This window comes from Chelon labrosus, assembly GCF_963514085.1.
Source record: "Chelon labrosus genome assembly, chromosome: 18".
In the NCBI taxonomy this organism is placed as follows: domain Eukaryota; kingdom Metazoa; phylum Chordata; class Actinopteri; order Mugiliformes; family Mugilidae; genus Chelon; species Chelon labrosus.
In genome coordinates, this window is record NC_140351.1 from 22,578,896 (window position 1) to 22,600,028 (window position 21,133).

Sequence of the window (21,133 nt, forward strand, 5' to 3'; positions counted from 1 at the left end):
TAAAGAAATTTAGGAAACCGTTTACCTTGGGAAAAGTAAGTAAATGAACTTAATTGTGTGAAGCAGTGTGAAATTATTATATTTAAGTGAGCTGTACTTGTTTTTGAAGTTGTAAGAACTTAATGTATTTCAGTAGTTAAATTCAAATCAAGTTGCCGCAACTCAAATACTTTGTGTCACATTAACTTAATATATTCTGCCAAAACAAGCGAACATGAAATTTGTAATATATTTCACTTGAGGTATTTTAGTGTAATCTACTTCAATAAAGTTGACCAAAAATTAATAAAGATAACTTAAGATTAACTTAATATACTGTGCCAAAGTAAGTGAGCAGTACTTCATTTTAAATAAATGCACTCAACATACCTTAGTTTAGCTAACTTAAAAATAAGAATTCACAAAATGGCATTACACACATGTGTATTTATTTCAGTATCTGGAAACAACAACAATAATAATCAACATGCTGTTCATTTGGAAACTTGTCTAGAAAGAGATCATCAAAGGTCGAGTTTCCCTCTTCCAGTAGACACTTAAAAAAATACAGGAGAACAGTAAATTAGACTAAAAGAGACAGTGACCACCTATTGTAATGTCTAAGGTTGAAGTATTTGGGATTAGCAACCTGCCCATTGAGATGTTACTAATTATTTATCATTGTTATTATTCGTCATCATATTTTATATTTAAATCTTTTTGTACAGTCTGAATCTGTTTTGGAAACACCAAACAGTTGTCTATATTCTATAAGACAAAACATTTGTCACATGTATCATCACTTTTTTTTTTTTTTTACAAAGGTTTTTAATATAATAAAAAATAATTTTGCAATGGTGAATCAAACTAAGACACAAAAATAAACATGAAATAAAAGTTACTGAGAGTGACACTACCGTCTCAGAAGGATTTTGGTCCAGTCTACTGAGAAAGCTTCTTATCAGCGAAGCAGCAGTGAGGGAGGAGGTGTAGTGGACAAAAAGCTGCGGTACCAGATAACTGTCGGCTGCGAGTTATCTGGTGGCCAATACAGTCTTGGTGACAGGGGGTACCTCTTTTCTAACTGCCACCAACTAACTGTCACAAACACCACCTGTAGTGACCAATCCTGTGGTCACTACTGGTTACTGACTGCTTTAGTTCTGACTGGTCCTCCAAAGCGTAATAAACCAACGAAATCCTTTTGTGTTTGAAATAATAATATTCATTTATTTTTTTAACGAAGCCACTTGTATACAAAAATAACAAAGAAAAATGCTCCAACCTAGAAGTACCTTTTTAGACCTTAAGGACCGTACCCGTCAAAAAACTGTTTGCTCCTTCTCATCAGTAGCACCTGGCTCAACACTGAGTAACCTCAAATAACCCGCCTGACCACCAACATCCGGTTCAGGTTAGAAACAAAAGAAAATACTGCCGCCTAGCGGTTTGGAGATACAATGATGATAAATGAAAGACATGATAAATGGCTCCTACACGCCAGCCCCTAATTGCGTCTGGCAGAAGTCAAAGCAATTAAAAAACATAAATTAAAGGAGCCATACAAATATGAATCGACTATGACTTCAGAATATATATGCACAAGAGCATAACCCAAGCCTTTACATAATAAATTAAACTGTGGCTTCACATAACAAACATATTTTTGTTACAGGTCTTTTTGTCACATTTGTTTTGGTTTTAAGACGAACCGCACGTACCACACCTTTCTTATCTGGAAAGGTTTTAAGTACATTTCCAAGCACCCAAGACCCTTTGATTCCCAAGTGAATTTCTGAATGTTTGCATCTCCTTTAGCACATTCACTGGTGCTCCATTAGCACTTGCATTAGCGAGCTGCAACTCTTTCCTCTTTTTACTCAGCTTAGCAGAGCTCCTTTCAACTTGATGATCCAAGCCACTGCGACCTTTAACCTTTGCCAGTCCGAGAAAAAGATAATCAGCTGAGAAGTGGTATTGGTGCTGATAACTGTTGCATTGACCCTGAGGTTCCCCTTTACCTCTGGGTCGTCAGCAGTCATAGTGAAATCCATAGGTGATTTTGGCAACTTTTCTTCAGGATTCCATAGAAACTTTGGGATTTCCATCCATCTTTGCTTCAAAAGGCTTTCTGCCTTTACTCCACGAGAAGCATCATCAGCAGGATTTAAAGCTGTTGGAATATATCGCCATTGTTCAACTTCCGTGTTATCCCTGATGGTAGCTATCCTGTTTGCAATAAAGGTTTGAAACCTCCGGTCCTCATTTCTTATGTACTTTAGAAAACCTGCATTTCTTTGACGCTTCCTCTTCCGACCACGGACACGGTGCAGAGCAATGGTGAGGTTGTTTGGCTTTGAGACGTCTTTCCCTCTGAAAGGTAGTTGGAACTTGTAGTGTCCGTTCTCAAGCCGAGCAGAGTCCTCCATTATTTCTACGAACTTCTTTTCCTCTCTTGACATTTCCTCTTGCTCTGTAAAGGATTTTTCCATGAAGTCGCAGTTGTATTGGCTAGTCAACAGCTCCTCTATTCTGTCAACCACAGTTCTGTTGGCATGAACTGAAGGGTAACCCCATTCACCATCACCATATCCGTGTACTGAACCGTTTATGACCCACCCCAGTAAGGTTCTGATGGCGTAGGGCCCTTCACCCCGACTGTTAACCACCTCCCATGGTTCCATCAGCTTGGATGCATTGGTGCCAATTAACAAATCAACGTCAGAATTTATGAGAGGGATTTTAAGCTCTTTAAGATAGGGCCATTTGGTCAGCTCCTCTTCACTGATTATGTTGTCTGTGGAGACGGGCATCTCTTTTGCAGTAAATGTACTGGGAAGCTGATAGAAATGTTTGCCAGATAAGTCTGAAATCTCCAGGGCCCGTATTCCTAAAGATTCTTAGCGCTAAGAGTTGCTCCTAGTGGCCAAATTCTAAGAAAATTCTTAGAATCATGACGTTTCCCTCCTAAAGTTAGGAGTAGCTCCTAGTAAAGATAAAAGCTATTCCTAAAGAATGTTAGCTCTTAAGAGTGCTCCAAAGGTGAGATCTGCTAAGAGCAGGGAGGAGGACTTTTAGGAGGCTTAGGAATTTCTTAAGCAGAGGAGAAAATGGCTGAAAGAAGAGGCAGGAGAGATATTCTCCAAACAATGAATGACGATCGAGCTTTTTACAATCGCAATACAGTGGTCCCTCGTTTATCGCGGGAGTTACGTTCTAAAAATAACCCGCAATAGGCGAAATCCGCGAAGTAGTCAGCTTTATTTTTTACAATGATTATAAATGTTTTAAGGTTGCAAAACCCCTCACTACACACTTTATACACTTTTCTCAATAACTTGCAAACATACCGCACTTCAGTCACACTGCCAGCGATCAAAGATACTGTATATGTAAATTTGCAACAATTCTGTAGACACCGTACGGAGGAGATTGATTGACAATGGTCTACAGTCCCTTAGCCAATCAGGACGCAGAAGACTACACGCAGCCTCTCCCTTAGCCAGTCAGGACGCAGAAAACAATGCGCTGTAAAAAAAAAAAAAAAAAAAAAAAAAAAAGCATGCAAAATTGCACTACAAAAATCCGCGAGGCCGCGAAAGGTGAACCGCGTTATAGCGAGGGACTACTGTATCACCGGAAATGAAAGTCATCACAACACTGAGGTATTTAGCAACAGGAAAAATGAAAAAATGCAACAATGCAGCAGTGATGACTTGGAGCCAAATCTACGTCTCTAAACACTTTTATTCTCATTGACCAGTTGATCCAGAAGCAAACACTGTTCCTCTTCAGTTGGGTTTCCTACTTCATTTCTTCTCCACTGCTGTTCGGTTTTTGGAAGATTTGAACACCAACCAACACTGCTTCTTCTAGGCCGGTTAGCAATCACAGAAATTGATGAAAGCTGAGCCATTTTACTCTTGTTAATACCAAATAGGTGAAGTGCAAAATGTTACCAGTGTGGTAAATGAATGAAAGCAAATAAATAGAACTATCAGCTTGTGAATACTGTGGTAGTGGCCTGAGTTTAATCACACATTTTATAGGATACTTTTTAAAGTATAGCGTACTATTTATTTATTTTTATGTAAAGTATTATTTATAATTATACAGTCTTCATAGAGATTTGATTCTGTTATTAAGTCTATTAATTTGACGTCTATTCTAGGCCAATTATCACCAAAAGTGTATTTTTATCTAGCTTTTAGGATCAACCAATCACACCTCTCTAAATGATGACTCATACCTGGCAACGGGGTCAACCACACTTCCTCACTAAGATAAGAGTTTCTGTCCATTCCTTGCTAAGAGTTCTCTAAGAATTTTCTGGAATCACTCCTAAGCTAAGACTCCTAGCTAGGAATTTTTAGGCTAAGATAGGAGCTCTCTGAGAGGATTCTCAGAATCTTTAGGAATACGGGCCCAGGCCTTTAACAATGGAGGTAGTTACCGTTTTATCATGACCCATAGTGCGAAGATGAATCTTGGCCTTTCGTCCTTGAGTGTTCAGCCTATGAAGGAGTTTTTCAGAGCAGAAGGTACCTGTGCTCCCTGGGTCCAGGAAGGCATAAGTTTCAATAACCTTATTTCCTCTTGAACTCTTTACTTGTACAGGCAAGATGGGAAGAATACCATTGCGGTGGCCAGCCCCTGTATGGCCACAAGTTGAGGAAGTTGTGCAGCTTTCAGAAGACCTCTTCAGCTTCTCTGTATCCTTCTGATTCACTCTTTCCTTTTGTCCAATGTGCAGAATACTGGGATGCATTTGGCTGCAGTGTTTGCAAGTGATGCGCTTATCACAACTCCTGCTTAAGTGTCCTGTGTTCAGGCAGCCAAAACACAGGCCTTTCTCCTTTAGAAAGTCAAATTTTTCTCTGTGTGATTTTTTACCCAGTTGATAACATTGTTCCAATACATGACCATCACGTGCACAATACAAACTAGAGGGAGAGTTTGCCTTGGAGACATCTTTTTTCTGAGTTTCTCCATTATTGTGAGCACTTGCTTTGCACTCATCATTAATGGAAACATGAGTTGCAAAGCTATTTCTTTTAAATTGTGATTTCATTTGAGGTTTACTTGGTCTTGTTATTCCTTTAACAGGCGGTGTGTCCTGTATGTCACCGAAGACTGGATCCGAGGTAATTCTGATCTGCCGCTCAATGAAGTTAACAATGTCTGGGAAACATGCTCTTTGACCCGTTCTCTCACAAATTTCATTTGCCTTTGTTCTCCATTTTTCTCGGAGTTTATACGGTAACTTCTGAATCAGAATTCTCATGTTAGCTGGCATGCTTAGCTCTTCTAAATAACGTAACTCCTCCATAGCATTGCAGCATTCCCGAAGGAAGAGTCCATAAGCTTTCAGTGCTTTAGTATCCTCGGACTTGATACCTGGCCAGCCAGTGACCTTTTCCATGTAGGCTGCTGTTATGTTAAATTCATTTCCGAAATGATCCTTAAGCAGCTGCTTGGCAACAGCGTATCCTCTCTCAGCGGTCATGTGAAGGCAACTGCGCACAATGTCCCTTGGCTGCCCCCTTGTATACTGCTCAAGGTAGTACAGACAGTCTCCTTTAGACTTGGTCTTTGCCTCCACACAGTGCTCAAATGCTTTCATAAATGAATTGAACTGCAGAGGATCTCCATCATAAGTTGGAATTTCCGGTGTGGCAGTAACTGTGATGTTTGCATTTGAACAAGACGAGCAGTTATAGCATTTTGTTGTTGCAACACACTGTAGAGGTCTCCTACTGGTTGATTTTGACCTGGCACAGATGGATTGCTTTGTGTGACAGCTGGAATTTTAGGCAACTCAAAATGCGGTGGTAGAGAGTTTGAGATGACAGATGAGCTTATTTGCGACACAAGAGGCTTTGAGATGGTGTCGACTGGATAACCTTTGGGGTCCAACTGCTGTTTATGGTGACCTGTATTTGGATCAAACGCAGCCTCATTTTTTGACAATGGCTCAGCGCCTTGTGGTGAATGCTGCGACACATGCTGCTGAGAATGCTGAGGCACAAATTGTGAAGCATGTGGATTCAGAAAGACAGGCCTGTTCTTAGGCTTAGCCCCTCTGTTGAAGTAAGACTCCATTCCGTCAGAGTGCTTCGACGCAATGCTTCCTCTACTGCTGCCACTGGCCTGCAACACTGCCAGCTTAGCACTAGCGACAGCTATCTCAGTGTGCAACTCAAGCTGTTCTTTTTGTCTCTTTAGCAGAAGTTCCTGGTCCTCCAGAGCGTGTTTATTCTTTAAAGCAGCAGCACGAGCAAATAGTCCAGCCCTTTGCGCCTCTGCTTTTATTCTTTCAGAAGCTGCAGAGGATTTGCTGCTAGAGGAGGAACTGGCTGTTGAGGAACCTTTATGATGTGATGGCTTCCTGGAAGATTTTGAAGCAACATTTGAAACGCTATCATGAGGTTCAATCTGGATCTCCTCCTCCTCCTCATTACCATCACCAGCAGCTTCATTTTGAGCCTCCACTCCTTTTTTATTTTCATCATCCTTTTGATCATGGGCAGCAGCTTTACGTTGTGTTTCCTTTGTTTGCTCAGTGTCATTCACCACAGAGGCTGGGCAACTTTGAATTTCAGCCAACATCTTTGTTGTACCAGCAATAAAATCATAGACATTCAACATTTTAGCTTGAAACCATATATCATGCTTTGTTGCATCATCATGAGGCAATAGACCCAACAAAACCTTATGCACTTGGTGTATTTCTTCAGACAAACCCACAAAATTGTTGAATTCACCTTTAACCTCATTTACATGTTCTTTATCACCCATCAGTACAACAATAGCTTGTTTTAGTTTGGACAGCTTATTTATTTTAGCCTTTCTTTCTTTTTCTAAATTGCCTATTTTTTCCAATAAAGCTTTGGCTGTTAATTTCACCTCACACTTTTCCATTTTCTCAGTTTGGGTTTTTACCTCTTCTGCCATGTTGGCCAAAAGTCAATGCTTTATTTATTAGCACGCAAAGTTAGTACTTTGTATCAGCACAAAAAACGCACACCCTGACGCGCAAAGTTTATTCAGGGCAGCTGCGAGTCCGCTACCAATTCATTGGATTTACGCATATTGTACCTTTATGTGTGCACACACTATTTACTATGGCCATTAATATAAATCAGCGCTGAACCACATACCCCAAGGGTGCGTTGGCCGGCATTGGTGATCAGACGTCCAGATGTCCGACGCGGTGGCTCCAGTAGCCCGCTCCGATGTTGCTCCGAGCCCGAAACCGGCGGCTCCAGTAGCCGCTCCGACGCGCGGTCCCCGCGGCTCCAGTAGCCGCTCCGCTCCGATGCAGCTACAAGCCCGCTGCGCCTCCTGGCGACTCCAGTAGCCGCTCCGACACGCGGTGTCCGGGCGTAACGCAGCGTTACTTCACCGGCTCGTTGCCTCACAATGCAACGAGTCCGGATTTCTTCCTCCAAACGGAGCAGTTTTTTGACCTAAATGTAGTGACCAATCCTGTGGTCACTACTGGTTACTGACTGCTTTAGTTCTGACTGGTCCTCCAAAGCGTAATAAACCAACGAAATCCTTTTGTGCTTGAAATAATAATATTCATTTATTTCTTTAACGAAGCCACTTGAATACAAAAATAACAAAGAAAAATGCTCCAACCCAGAAGTACCTTTTTAGACCTTAAGGACCGTACCCGTAAAAAAACTGTTTGCTCCTTCTCATCAGTAGCACCTGGCTCAACACTGAGTAACCTCAAATAACCCGCCTGACCACCATCATCCGGTTCAGGTTAGAAACAAAAGAAAATACTGCCGCCTAGCGGTTTGGAGATACAATGATGATAAATGAAAGACATGATAAATGGCTCCTACACCACCTAAGGCAGGCTATATGGAAAAAAAATAAACAAAATATGTATTAAATCAGTACAATTTTAACAATCATGTGTTACCACATTCTCATGTCCTTCATATCTAAGCAAGATTAAATGAATAACTGATTAATATTGTTTCAATAATGTTTCCAGATTAGTGTATTAAAACAGACAGCAGTGTCTATGAAAAACTCCTTATTTAGACAAAATGTATTACTTAAGGATAAGCATCACTAATTAATCTGACCTGCATTTTTGAATGTCTAAATGAAAGCAGTACCCACCTGTCTGTCTCCTTTCTTCTGTGTTGGTTTGTTGGTTTTAGTATTTAGGGTCATACCACCTGGATGAAATAAACCAAACTGAGTAAAGTCACTAAACTGTGCCAGGCGTCAGCATTTATCAAAATACTGTAGTTATAAATTAGTGTAAAAATGATTGAGTGTAATGTCCGGTTGTGGCGGCTATGATAACATGATATTTTAGAAAAGTACGACGGCAGCGCTCGACTTCCGTGTTTACTGCGTGGACTGGCCCGCTGCTCCAGCGCTTCACTCGGACTGTACAGTAACCCGTATTTCCCAGTCTACTGGGTCAGTTATGACCAATGTCTGGAGCAGCGGGCGTGTATTGAGCCCGAGAAGAAGCGCTCAGTTTGAATGTTGTGTCTACAAACTGTAACGAACAAACCTTAACTGACATTACACACACACAGTCTGTACTGACCTTAGCTAATGTTTACGTCAAAGCACGAGCATGACTGCACCCTGACACACTTACAAATTCTGCTGCCTGGAGCTGAAGCAGGAGCTGAAGCAGGAGCCGCCGCCCCCGCCCATAGCCCGTTAAGCTAACTGGTTAACTCATACAGCTAAAGTAGCAGCGCGTCGCAATCCAGCAGCTAACAGACAGGAACCGGCGGAGACATGTTAAATATTAACACTACACTGGGGCTCGCTCCAGACAGAGTCAAAGCACTTTTAATCAGATTCGCTAATGTTGAACTGCTGCTAACTTCTGCTCTGTGAACCGGCACAGACACACACAAGCTAACATGCCAACAGAAAGTCGGAAAGTCAGAGATGTCGGCTTTCTTCGAAAAACTCTCATTCAGAACATTAAATTGTATTGACAAAATTACAAACAAAAGCTTTAAACTTACCGAAATCAACGTTAACGCCAGGTGCACGGCTTTGACCTCTTGCGTTTGAATGAGTTTTGCGCTAGCCTAGCACTACTAGATGCGCGCTAACCGAAAATGCACATGCGCACTGGGCTGCTGTGCCCAGTGCAAGTGCCCATGCAAGTCTCAAACTAAGTTCATATAACTTAATGAAACAAGCAGTGTTGGGAACGTTACTTTAAAAAAGTAATTAGTTATAGTTACTTACTTGTTCCAAAAAGTAACTGAGTTAGTAACTGAATTGCTCTACAATAAAAGTAACTCGTTACCAGGGAAAGTAACTATTTGCGTTACTGTTAAAAATAAAAATCAAAATATGTCAAAGAATTTGGATTCTTTTGAGCAGTTTTCACAAGTCAGTTGAAATGAGTAGAACAGACAGGTGTTTGTACTTAACTTTTGATATTTATATATATATATATTATATTTATATTATATTTATATATGTAATATTTATATTTCGATAGGGTTTAGACGGCGAGCTATCATCTGTGGTGGAGGTATCGGTGTTTTTGGCCACTAGCTTTGTAGATGCGTGTCGTTGTGTGATGCTTCATTAAATTAGAGTTGCTTACATGCACGTTCCTCCCTTTGACCACAATTAATTTTTTTATTTATTGAAGTAGTGCTTATATCTCCACCTTGAAAATGCCAACTTTTCATCGGATTGCTCCTGACTTGCCATCTCTGCTGCTTCATCGAATCTCTGTTTAGCTGTGTGTGGCGCGTGTGCTGGCATGTGTGTAAAAACACTGGCTCTGATTGGCTACCATGAAACATGACTCTGCCTTAGTCAATCATAATCGCTTACCTCGTTATTAACCCACCTCCTCACTAGCGGTGAGCCAGGGGTGCGTTCGGATTACACAGTTTATTCAATCAATGCATAGTAACGCACCGCGTTTAACGTCCAGTAACGTTAACGGCGTTGTAACGACGGGAAAAGTAATTAGTTAGATTACCCCGTTACTGAAAAAATAACGTCATTACCTAACGCCGTTCTTTTAAACGGCGTTATTCCAAACACTGGAAACAAGTATGCGGGTAAAAAGTGCAGAAAACTCAGTGAGAGAAAGTAAACTTAAAAAACTAGTATGAATTAAGTTAAATGCACTATTTCATCATAAGTCAGGATATTGTTTGCAGTTACAGTGTGTGGAGATCACGGACAGCTGCTGCCAACATCACTAAACTAACATTAACTCAGTTTATAACCAGAAAACGTCTCCTGTCACAGCATAACAGGATCATTTGAACATTTGTAGGACAGATTATCTTCTTACAAACATCTTCTCATTTAAAACTCATCTCTTTAAAACTAGCTTTTCTTGTTTCATCAAGATCAGTTCAAACGTTATGAAGATGTTGTGAACTCAACCATTAATTCCTCTTTTGAGTACACTTTCCCAGTAATCAGCATGAAACGTTCATGAAGCTGAATGCAGCCATCATTGAAACACCTGGTTCCTGCTGTCTTCTTATCATCTAACCTCATTAAAAACCAATCCTCAAATGTTTTCTTAATACCAGTCTTTTTATGTTGACCATTTCTTTTTCAGTGTAAGTGGTTTTTCAGTGTCACCTGTGAGAGGGAGTTGAAGAGAAATGTGCTGTAGTTTGCATATAATTTGCCTACCATGGGACATTTCTCTTCCTGACTAACCTTTACTCCTGTGAAAGCAGCAGGTATTTGTTCCATGGTCAGTAATAAAGAAACAACACAAACCCTCACTGTATGTGTCTGTCTTCACCTGATGTTTCAGATACTGAGGTGTCCTGTGTTTTCATGGAAAGATGCATCTTACCATGCAGTTTAACGCTGGGCTCTGAAGTAGTCATCCACTGGATTCAGAAAACAGCAGGAGACCCTCATGTCCACTCGTTCTACAACGACCAAGATCAGCTTGGACACCAGGACCAGAACTTCAGAGGCAGGACATCACTGTTCAAGGAGCAGATCTCCAGAGGAAACGCCTCACTGCAGCTGACAGGAGTGAAGGTTCAAGACCAGGGTAGATACCACTGCCACACGAGCACCATCCGTGGGAACACGGAGTCTTACATCAACCTGAAAGTGGATGGTACAAAAAACATTCTTCGTCAATACAAAAGTGCCTTACAAAAGTATTCAACCCCTTGGCATTTTTCATTTTTTGTTGTCTCACAACCTGGAATTAAAATGGATTGTTTGCATCATTTTATATAGAGGACATGCTAACAACTTTGAAGATGTGATCATTATTTTATTGTGAAGCAAACAATAAATATCACAAAATACTAAAAAACTTACATAACTATTCACCCCCTATAGTCAGTACTTTGAAGAGCACTTTTTGAGGCGATTATACACTGCCTGGCCAAAAAAAAAAGGTCACACACTCTAATATTTTGTGGGACCACCTTTAGCTTTGATTACAGCACGCATTCTCTGTGGCATTGTTTTGATAAGCTTCTGCAATGTCACAAGATTTATTTCCATCCAGTGCTGCATTCATTTTTCAACAAGATCTTGTATTGATGATGGGAGAGTCTGACCACTGCACAGGGCCTTTTCCAGCACATCCCAAAGATTCTCAATGGGGTTAAGGTCTGGACTCTGTGGTGGCCAATCCATGTGTGAAAATGATGTCTCATGCTCCCTGAACCACTCTTTCACAATTTGAGCCCCATGAATCCTGGCATTGTCATCTTGGAATATGTCCGTGAACATCAGGGAAGAAAAAATCCATTGATGGAATAACCTGGTCATTCAGTATATTCAGGTAGTCAGCTGACCTCATTCTTTGGACACATAATGTTGCTGAACCTAGACCTGACCAACTGCAGCAACCCCAGATCATAGCACTGCCCCCGCAGGCTTGTACAGTAGGCACTAGGCATGATGGGTGCATCACTTCATCTGCCTCTCTTCTTACCCTGATGCCCCCATCACTCTGTAACAGGGTAAAGCTGGACTCATCAGACCACATGACCTTCTTCCATTGCTCCAGAGTCCAATCTTTTTATGCTCCCTAGCAAATTGAAATTTTTTTTTTCCAGTTAACCTCACTGTTTAGTGGTTTTCTTAAGGCTACACAACTGTTCAGTCCCAATCCCTTGAGTTCCCTTCAGTAACAGACTCATTCTACCCAAATGCACCACAGAATGCCACAGGAGGTCATTCCTGCCTGTGGCCATCAAACTTTATAACTCCTCCCGCTGAGTGTTGGTCACTCTTAACACCTTTAACACTTCAGATGCCGTTAATTTATTTGCAACCTCTTACCTCTGTATATTGTGAATACTTGTGCAATATTGTTTTCTTTTACTTTAAATGCATCTTACTTTATTTTTTATATATTTTTGTATTACTTTTATTCTATTGTATTTGTTCTGTTAACTAGCAACCGTCACTTTATGGGAGCAACAGCAACAAAACTAATTCCTTGAAGGATTAATAAAGTATTCTGATTCTGATTCTGATTCACATTGTACATGTGGAAATGCTCTTACTTTCACTATTAAACACAGCCCTGAGTTCTGCTGTTGTTTTTCTGCGATTTGATGTCACCAAATGTTTAAGTGATTGGCAGTCATGATCAATCAGGATTCTTTTCCAACCACATTTCTTCCTGGAAGACGATGGTTCCCCACTATCCTTCTGGTTTTTAATAATGCATTGGACAATTCTTAACCCAATTTTAGTAGTTTATTCAATCTCCTTATACGTTTTCTCTGCTTGATGCATGCCAATGATTTGACCCTTCTCAAACAGACTAACATCTTTTCCATTACCACGGGATGTGTCTTTAGACATGGTTGTTTAAGAAATGAGAAGCTACTCATTGCATCAGTTGGGGTTAAAGAACTTGTTGCCAGCTGAAAGATAATACTCATGCAGACTGCGTTTACTATGCATTAGGAAGCTCGTACCTGTTTGCTTAGTTAAATCCAGGTGGCGACTTTTGTTTTGGCCAGGCAGTGTAGCTTCAAGTTGCTGTGAGCTTGCCACATCTAGCCACTGAGATTTTTTCCCGTTCCTCAAGACAAAACTGCTCCAGCTCCTTCAAGTTGTAATGGGTTCTTCTGGTGAACAGCAGTCTTCAAGTCTGACCACATATTCTCAATTGAAAGGTCTGGGCTTTGACTAGGTCATTCCAACATAGTTAAATGTTTCCTCTAAAACCACTCGAGTGTTACTTTAGCAGTATGCTTAATTGTCCTGCTGGAAGGTGAAGAATATCCCTGTATTTAACACCATCCATCATAACCCTGATGCTGACCAGTTTCCCAGTCCCTGCTGCAGGAAATCATCACCACAGCATTATGCTGCCACCACCATGTTTCACTGTGGGCATGGTGTTCTTGGATTGATAAGATGTGTAGGGTTTGCACCAGACATGGCGTTTTCCTTGGTGACCAAAGAGTTAAATTTAAAAAGGTATGGAGCACCTTCTTCCATACCTTTGGGCAATCTCACACATGCCTTTTGGAAAATTCAAAACATTCATCTTCTGTAACCACTTGCAAATATGCAAACTCCACACAGAAAGGCCCAGTCGACCCATGGATTCAAACCTTCTTGCTGTGAGGCATCAGTGTTAACCACTACGCCACTGTGCTGTCCAAATGGTCCTATGGACAGATACTCCAGTCCCTGCTGTGGAACTCTGCAGCTCCTTCAGGGTTACCTTTGGTCTCTGTGCTGCCTCTCTGATTAGTGCCTTCCTTGCCAGGTCCATGAGTTTCGGTGGGAGGACCTCTCTTGGCAGGTTTGTTGTGGTACCATGTTCTTTCCATTTGATGATGATGGATTTAATGGTGCTCCAGGGGATCATCAAAGATTTGGATATTTTCTTATAACCCAACGCTGACTTGTACTTCTCAGCAACTTTGTCCCTGACTTGTTTTCGAGGGCTCCTTGGTCTTCATGCTGTTGCTTGGTTAGTGGTGTCTCTTGCTTAGTGGTGTTGCAGCCTCTAGGACCTTTCAGAAAAGGTGTATATATACTGACAGATCGTGTCCACATTGGTAGACTTTATTTCACTAATTATGTGACTTCTGAATGTAATTGGTTGCACCAGAACGTTTTTGGGTCTTCATAGCAAAGAGGGTAAATACATATGCATATGCTGATTTTCTGTATTATTTTTCCTCATTTCACTTCACCAACTTAGACTATTTTGTGCAGATCCATTACATAGAATTCAGAAAAAAAAAACATTTAAATTACGGGTTGTAATGTCACAAAATAGGTAAAAAAAATTACTCATGGTATTACATTTGTAAGTCACTGTAAAGGTACACCAGTGCATGACAAGATCTCATTTCTTTCCAGCTCCAGTCCATGAAGTGAACATTGGTCGGGTAGGAAACAGGATCACCTGCAGCTCTAACTGGATCTACCCTGAACCTGAACTCACCTGGTCCATCAGACCTCCATCCAAAGAGACCTTCAAGAACACAACCACAGTCCAGCAGACTGAACAGCAGCTTTACAACATCAGCAGTTCTCTGATACTTTCAGACAGTGACAATGATCTGGTCTACAGCTGCACCATCAGCACTCGTACAAACAAGAGGAGAGCTACTTTTAGAGGACTATGTGAGTAATACTGTACATCTAATCTGACAACTAAATTACCTAGTCAAGTTTCTTAAGAATGTTTTTTCCTTTTTTAAGTTGTTGTGTTCTGTTGTTTCAGCTTCTATCAGTGGGTCAAATGCTGAAACAACAATCTCCTGCTCTGCCTCCAACACTTCTCTAACAAACTTCAGCCTCGTTTGGAGATTCAACCACAGTCAAATCATCCTGAACAGGACCAGGACTGATGTCTCCTCCACAGTGTCAGAGGAGTGGAGGCAGCAGGTAAAGGGTGTATCGGAGTCAGGCAGCCTCACACTACAGGACTTGTCTTCAAATCAGGATGGAATATACACGTGTGAACTCAAAGATGATGAGGAGACACTAAGAACTGACACCTTAGTGAGGATAGAGAAAGGTAAAGTAGTAAAGTTATGAGCTTTTATTCTGTGTGAACAAGAACTGTTGTTATCGGTAATACCCGTGTGACCTGCGAACATCAACACATCAGAAAACACCAGGATGGATCATCCGGAGACAATTAACTTACTCTTTCTTTCTTTATTTCAGAGAATTCAGAAAGTGTTAGAGTTCAGGCAGTCATCGTGGTGGTGTCAGTCATTTTGGTTGTAGCAGCAGCCATCTGTCTGGTACTGCATTATAAAAAGAAAAAGGTAATAAGATGTGCTTTCTGGACCTTGGAATTCATTTCTTGTATGACTCAAAATGTGTTTCTTTAGGTCAACAAGGAAATATCATGAGAAAGTTAAACTGTTGTGTAACCAAAATGGAAATAGATATTTCCCATCAAAATCCACTGCTGCAAGTACACTTCCAACATTTTACAATACAAAGTCAATCAGTCAATCATAAAGAGACAGAAACCATCAAAAAGAGATGATTCAACTTTATCTCAATTCAGTTTTGATTTGATGATATGTCCAGGTGCCTCTTGTCCGATCATGGCACTGATTGATTTACATTTTGTTTGCAGGGAAAATGACAAAAGAGGAAGACACCATTACAGCAGTACATCATCAGAATGGTAAACTCCTGTCCAAGCAGTCTACTTCAGTCAAATGAAGACAGAGATCTCCAAACTTGCTGATTCTTTAAACTCCAACTGTGAACAAATAACTGTAGAACACCAATAAGCTAATAGCAGGGTTCATCAACTACATTTATCCAAGGGCCAGATCTCGGCACACACTGAGGACCAGATGCTCTCCTAAAATAAAATAAATAGTGTATCCTAAGCAATATATTATTATTTGATATATTAATGTTATTATTTTTTAGTATTTGTCAGTGTTAACAGACACATATTACCTGTATTGCCACTAGGGGGTGAGGCTATCAGTCGGCCCATCCCATGTAATGTTGCATTTTTTGGCTTGTCCCCACGAGTATGACACACTGAAGACATTGGGCATGTATGTACTCACCATGTTTGGATCAACATACACCTGTAAAGCTGCTTTCTCAAAACTGAACAAAAACACATGAGAGGAACCAAGTGTTGAACCGGTCTTTGGAGGACTGCTTGCACATTAAGCTTGATGTTCAAAAAAATAATGTCGGAGGGGAAATGTAACTTCTCCCATTAACCCAACGTGTGTATTTCAGTGTTATGATTTGCTTGGTTTTATTTTATTTGTATCCATTTGTTCACAGGCTACTTTAATTTGATGTAAAGAATAAGATTTCTAATAACTATATTCTGATGTGCCACGCTTGCACTTACCATGCTCTTCTCTGTCATGCTGATGTTAAAGACACTAGTGTGGGGAAAAAGTCTAAGCAAAGAGATTTGTAAAAAACAACTGTAAATAAAATGAGCCCGCAAAACAATAAATGTTAATTGAGAGCAACGAGTTTATCCTCATCTTTGATTGAAGGCACAAGCTACTTTTCAGAGGGCGTTTCTAACATTTGACTTAAAAAATAGATAAATATAGGAACATGGTTGAATCCAGTAGTATTCTGGCGACCTGTCCAGGGTGACAGCTGGGATAGGCTCCAACAGACCCTGCGACCCTTCACAGGAACAAGCAGTTACAGAAGATGAATAAATATAGGAACATATTCTTGAATCCAGTAATATTCCGGGGGCTGGATGGAAAGTTCTGGCAGGCCAGATGTGGCCCGCGGGCCACCAGTTGACGTTCACTGATCTAAACCATCAACTTGTCCTCTATATCCCATCCCAACTAAATTGCTCAAGGAGGTTTTTCCATTAATTAACACCTCTATATTAAACCAGATACATTTATCTTTATTAACAGGATATGTACCTCAGTCTTTTAAGATTGCTGTAATTGAACCTTTACTTAAAAAACACCTACTCTAGATCCAGAAGTTTTAGCCAACTATAAAACCGACATCCAACCTTTCTTTTATTTCTAAACTTCTAGAAAAATTGTTGCTAATTAGTTGTGTGACCAATTAAACAGGAATGGTTTGTTTGAAGAGTTTCAGTCAGGTTTTAGAGTTAAGTTACCTGTCTCTGTACTTGTCCTGTCAGAAGGCACCGCATTAGACAGGTTTGAATCCTATCTGTCAGACAGAGCCCAGTTTGTTCATGTCAACAATAATTCTTCTAATTATAAAAAAATTAAGTTATGGAGTTCCTCAGAGTTCTGTGCTAGGACCAATGCTCTTAACATTATACATGCTTCCCTTAGGCCTAGCTCCATCATATCTGAAAGACCTCATTGTACCATATCATCCCAACAGATCACTTCAATCTCAAAGTGCAGGCCTACTTGTGGTTCCTAGAATTTCAAAAAGTAGAATGGGAGATAGAGCTTTCAGCTATCAGGCTCCTCTCCTGTAGAACCAGCTCCCAGTTTGGGTTTGGGAGGCAGACGGCCTCTCTACTTTTAAGGTTAAGCTTAAGACTTTCCTTTTTGATAAAGTTTATATTTAGGGCTGGACTGAACCACCCCTTAGTTATGCTGCAATAGGCAATAGCAGCTGTCCTCCACTCTCTTCCCTCTTGCACCAAGCTCCTACCCTCTAATTTCTAACAAACAGCCATACTTAACTGACATGACTGTGCTTCATTCCAAATAAACATGACTAAAAAAAAAAAAATTGGCTTTTGTCTAAAACAAGAAGTGTTTTTTTTTTTTTAACTGTGGCATATCTACTCTTTTGGCACCGCTGTTTAGCTTTTTGTATTTTTACATAACACACAATTGATTACAGTTTTTGCCCGTTGCTGGAACACTATAGACACATGCTTAACCCTCCTCCTGTGTTAGCTTTCACAACCCACAACTGTGTTAACGGGTCGTTTTCGACCCATGCCTTAAATCAGCTGTAAATTACACTAAAAACAATAATCTATCATCCAATTTGTTTCTTATCTCTTGGTTATATTGTTAGGCTTCATTATCCATGAAAATATTAGTTTTAATATTTTTGGTGTGGACCTCTGGGCCTTTCTTTGTCAGTATACCCCTCGATTTCAACTAATAAAATTGTAAAATGAACCTCAAGAGAGTCATATAAATAAATAAAAGGTTGTTGTGTTACCTGACTATTACTGAGGGATATTAGAACACATCTCTTAAATAAATTTGTTTTATAATTTTTTTCATATTAATAATATTAACTAAAGTAACATCTGTGATGTTACGGGTCAATTTCGACCCATGTAAAAAGTATATTTGTTCAGCAATAGAACTGTTTTACAAACAGAAAATGGAAAGCAGAACAAGTAATAACACAAAATATAGATTTACAACATCAAACAAACAACATCCAATTACAGTTTTTTACAGTCGCTAACAAGCGTTTGTCCAATCAGTGGTCACATTTTCAAAACTCTAAACACAATTAGCACAGCATCGGACTTTTGTGGCCATACCATTCACACATTTCATGTTGTTTTCACACGATATGCAGTCAATGAACACATTTTCACAATGCTTACATTTTCTTAACAGACCAGCTGTACCTCCCAACAAAATTATGGATTGTTTTTGTATTATTTACGAATGTTAACACACAACATCCAACAATAGCAAAAACAATATTCCAAACCTTAGATACAGTATAAAAACCTCTGCTTCTGCAATGATATCAGTTCAAAAACAACATATCTCAGCTGATAATACAGTTTTTTTTCAATCGCTAACAACATGGTTTGAAGTCCACTGTTGAAGAAAAAAAACAATCCAAGTCTAGTTCCAAGTTTGCTGAAGTGGTGCAAGTTTATTGGAGTTCCAGGTCATGGTGAGCCTACCGACACAGAGTGGGTCTGAGACCGGAGACTGACCCTGAATGTAGGGACAGAGCACAGATATACCCTGTCCCCAGGTGTGGTTGCATATTGGTCAGTCGAGGGCAACTTTACACAGGAGGGTAAACTCAGCGGAGGGGCAGAGGTGGCTCCCAGACGTGGTCAGAACAAAAGGACAAAAGGACAAAGGAGTGACACTCAGGTAGTATGATCAGGAAACTCTGATCAGCAGGGGAGCAGAGGCAGGAGAGATCAACATATGGCTGGAATTGCCCCAGACGTGTCAATTTCAATGTCCCTTCAAAGTTTACTTCTTCACCACCCAAGACTGGTACATCTCTTCCTTCCACCCTATTCACCGTTCCTCAACCCCATAGAGGAGTTGTTTTCTGCATGGAGGTGGAAGGTTTATGACCGTCAGCCACATGACCAGATGTCCCTCCTTGAAGCCATGGATGCTGGCTGCAGGGACATCACAGTTGATGATTGCCAAGGGTGGATCCGACATACCAAGCGGTTTTATCCCAGGTGCATCACCTTGGATAATATCAGATGCGATGTTGATGAAAACATGTGGCCTAACCGTGAAGATCGCAAAGATTAGATACAGTAATTTTGTGCTTTTTTTAGTCCCCCCCCCCCTTTTTTTTATCTGGGCTTTTTCCTGTTGTATTTTTTGTTCAGAATGCTCTTGTGTGTTTCATGGATATTTTGTTGCTGTACTGTAAGCAATACTGTAAAACTTTTTCTGTTCTATCATACTGTAAACAGTATTTCTACTGTGCCTCCTGTAGTAAACAGTAAAGGAAAAAAAAAATGATTTGCTTTTTACTGGAATGCTTCTGAATGTGAACAATACATGTGGACATACAGTTCCCAACCAAGAAATTTAGTGTAAAAAACAGTGGATTGCATGTTTTGCATGCAAATACCTGTAAAACTGAAGCATAAAAGTCTATGCAGTTTTTGTAATGTCAACAATAGCCAGTATTTTGAAACCTGGTGTACTTTGATTCACTGCATGTACCTTGTGAAGTGAAAACAAGTGTTATTCTTTGACAGAATAATTTCATTTTGAGTCATATTTCCAGTGTTTTGGTATAAAGTTGGTGTGTGCAGAGAAAGATGTGTTCTATTTTGAAATGAAGAGTTAGTATATATTTAACAAAATGTGTTTTTGACAAGAAAATTATCCATTTGGCCAATTGTGTTTTGTAGGCGTGAATTTGTGTTAAGAGTTTAGAAAAAATATCTTTAGTATGGGTAAGCGCTTGTTAGCGATTGAAAAAAACTGTAAGCAAATCAAAACAGTCTCTGTGTGCAAGAACATGCATGTGTCTGTGACTAGATGCATGTGTGGCAAAAAGTGAAACTTTTAGTATGTTCTTTGCAGATATAGTTCTTGCAGTTGAACATATTTGTCTTTCTGTCCTGCTTGGACAGACCTGACACCTCACTGTCCAGGTTGTCCACCCCTCCTTTGTTTTTGTTATAGTCGAGGATAAGTGCTGGCTTTTTGAAACTTCCTGATGGCACAGCTGCGTCTTTGTGAAGAGTAGACATAAGTTTTGTTTTTTGGACAATATGAAACAACAGTGGTGGTGTCTGTAACAAACTTTGAGGAGTGGGGCCCTGTCCTTCACCTACAAAATTTCAAAAGGCAGCTCAGGTGTATTTTTCTTCATTGTGCCCACCATGGTAACTTTCCTCCTGAGAAGTCTCCCATTTCCAGGTGTGAATGGGGTTGAAACTTCTTGGGGACAGAAGTTAAAACTGTATTGTAAATGGATTTCACTTATGATTTCAGTTTGGGCTCTAATTATTATTATTATTTTTTTTTTTTTTTTTTTTTTTTTTCTTTTTTTTTAAATTTTATTTAAATGACACACAGGTATACAGTGACAACAATTAACATACACATAGACAAGACAAAGTTCACCTGTTCACAGAACTACTTATGCTTAACAAGCTGTATTGAGCAGCAACATGTACACAATTATTACAAGCAGACATAGTAGTTTCAACATTCATCGGCTGAGGAATCAGCGTTGCAAATATTGCAAAAAGGGGGACCATGAGCCTTCGTAAGCTGTCATATTGTTTTTCAAAGATGCAGTAAGCTTTTCTAGATTTGAGTGATTGGTTAAAAGATTGAGCCATTGATTTATAGAAATTTTAGCTCTGTTTTTCCAGTTTAATAAAATTGTTTTTTTTTGCAATGGTAAAAGCAATCAAAATAAAAGGCTTAACTGGGCTCTAATTATTGCTTTATAATCTTATTTTTTCTGACCGGGTCGACAA

At 40.0% G+C, this 21,133-nt stretch overlaps 1 protein-coding gene across 1 annotated transcript; it reads right to left on the reverse strand.

The window, feature by feature from the left end:
* Positions 1 to 60: 60 nt before the first annotated feature.
* LOC311503675 (uncharacterized protein) lies at positions 61 to 4,581 on the reverse strand. The gene is made up of 2 exons (XM_084566540.1): positions 897 to 4,581; positions 61 to 535 (listed from the first exon to the last, which is right to left on the reverse strand). The coding sequence occupies exon 1, from the start codon at positions 2,790 to 2,792 to the stop codon at positions 1,860 to 1,862; it is 933 nt and encodes a 310-aa protein (XP_084422666.1). The 5' UTR covers positions 2,793 to 4,581; the 3' UTR covers positions 61 to 535; positions 897 to 1,859.
* Between the last annotated feature and the right edge of the window lie 16,552 nt (positions 4,582 to 21,133).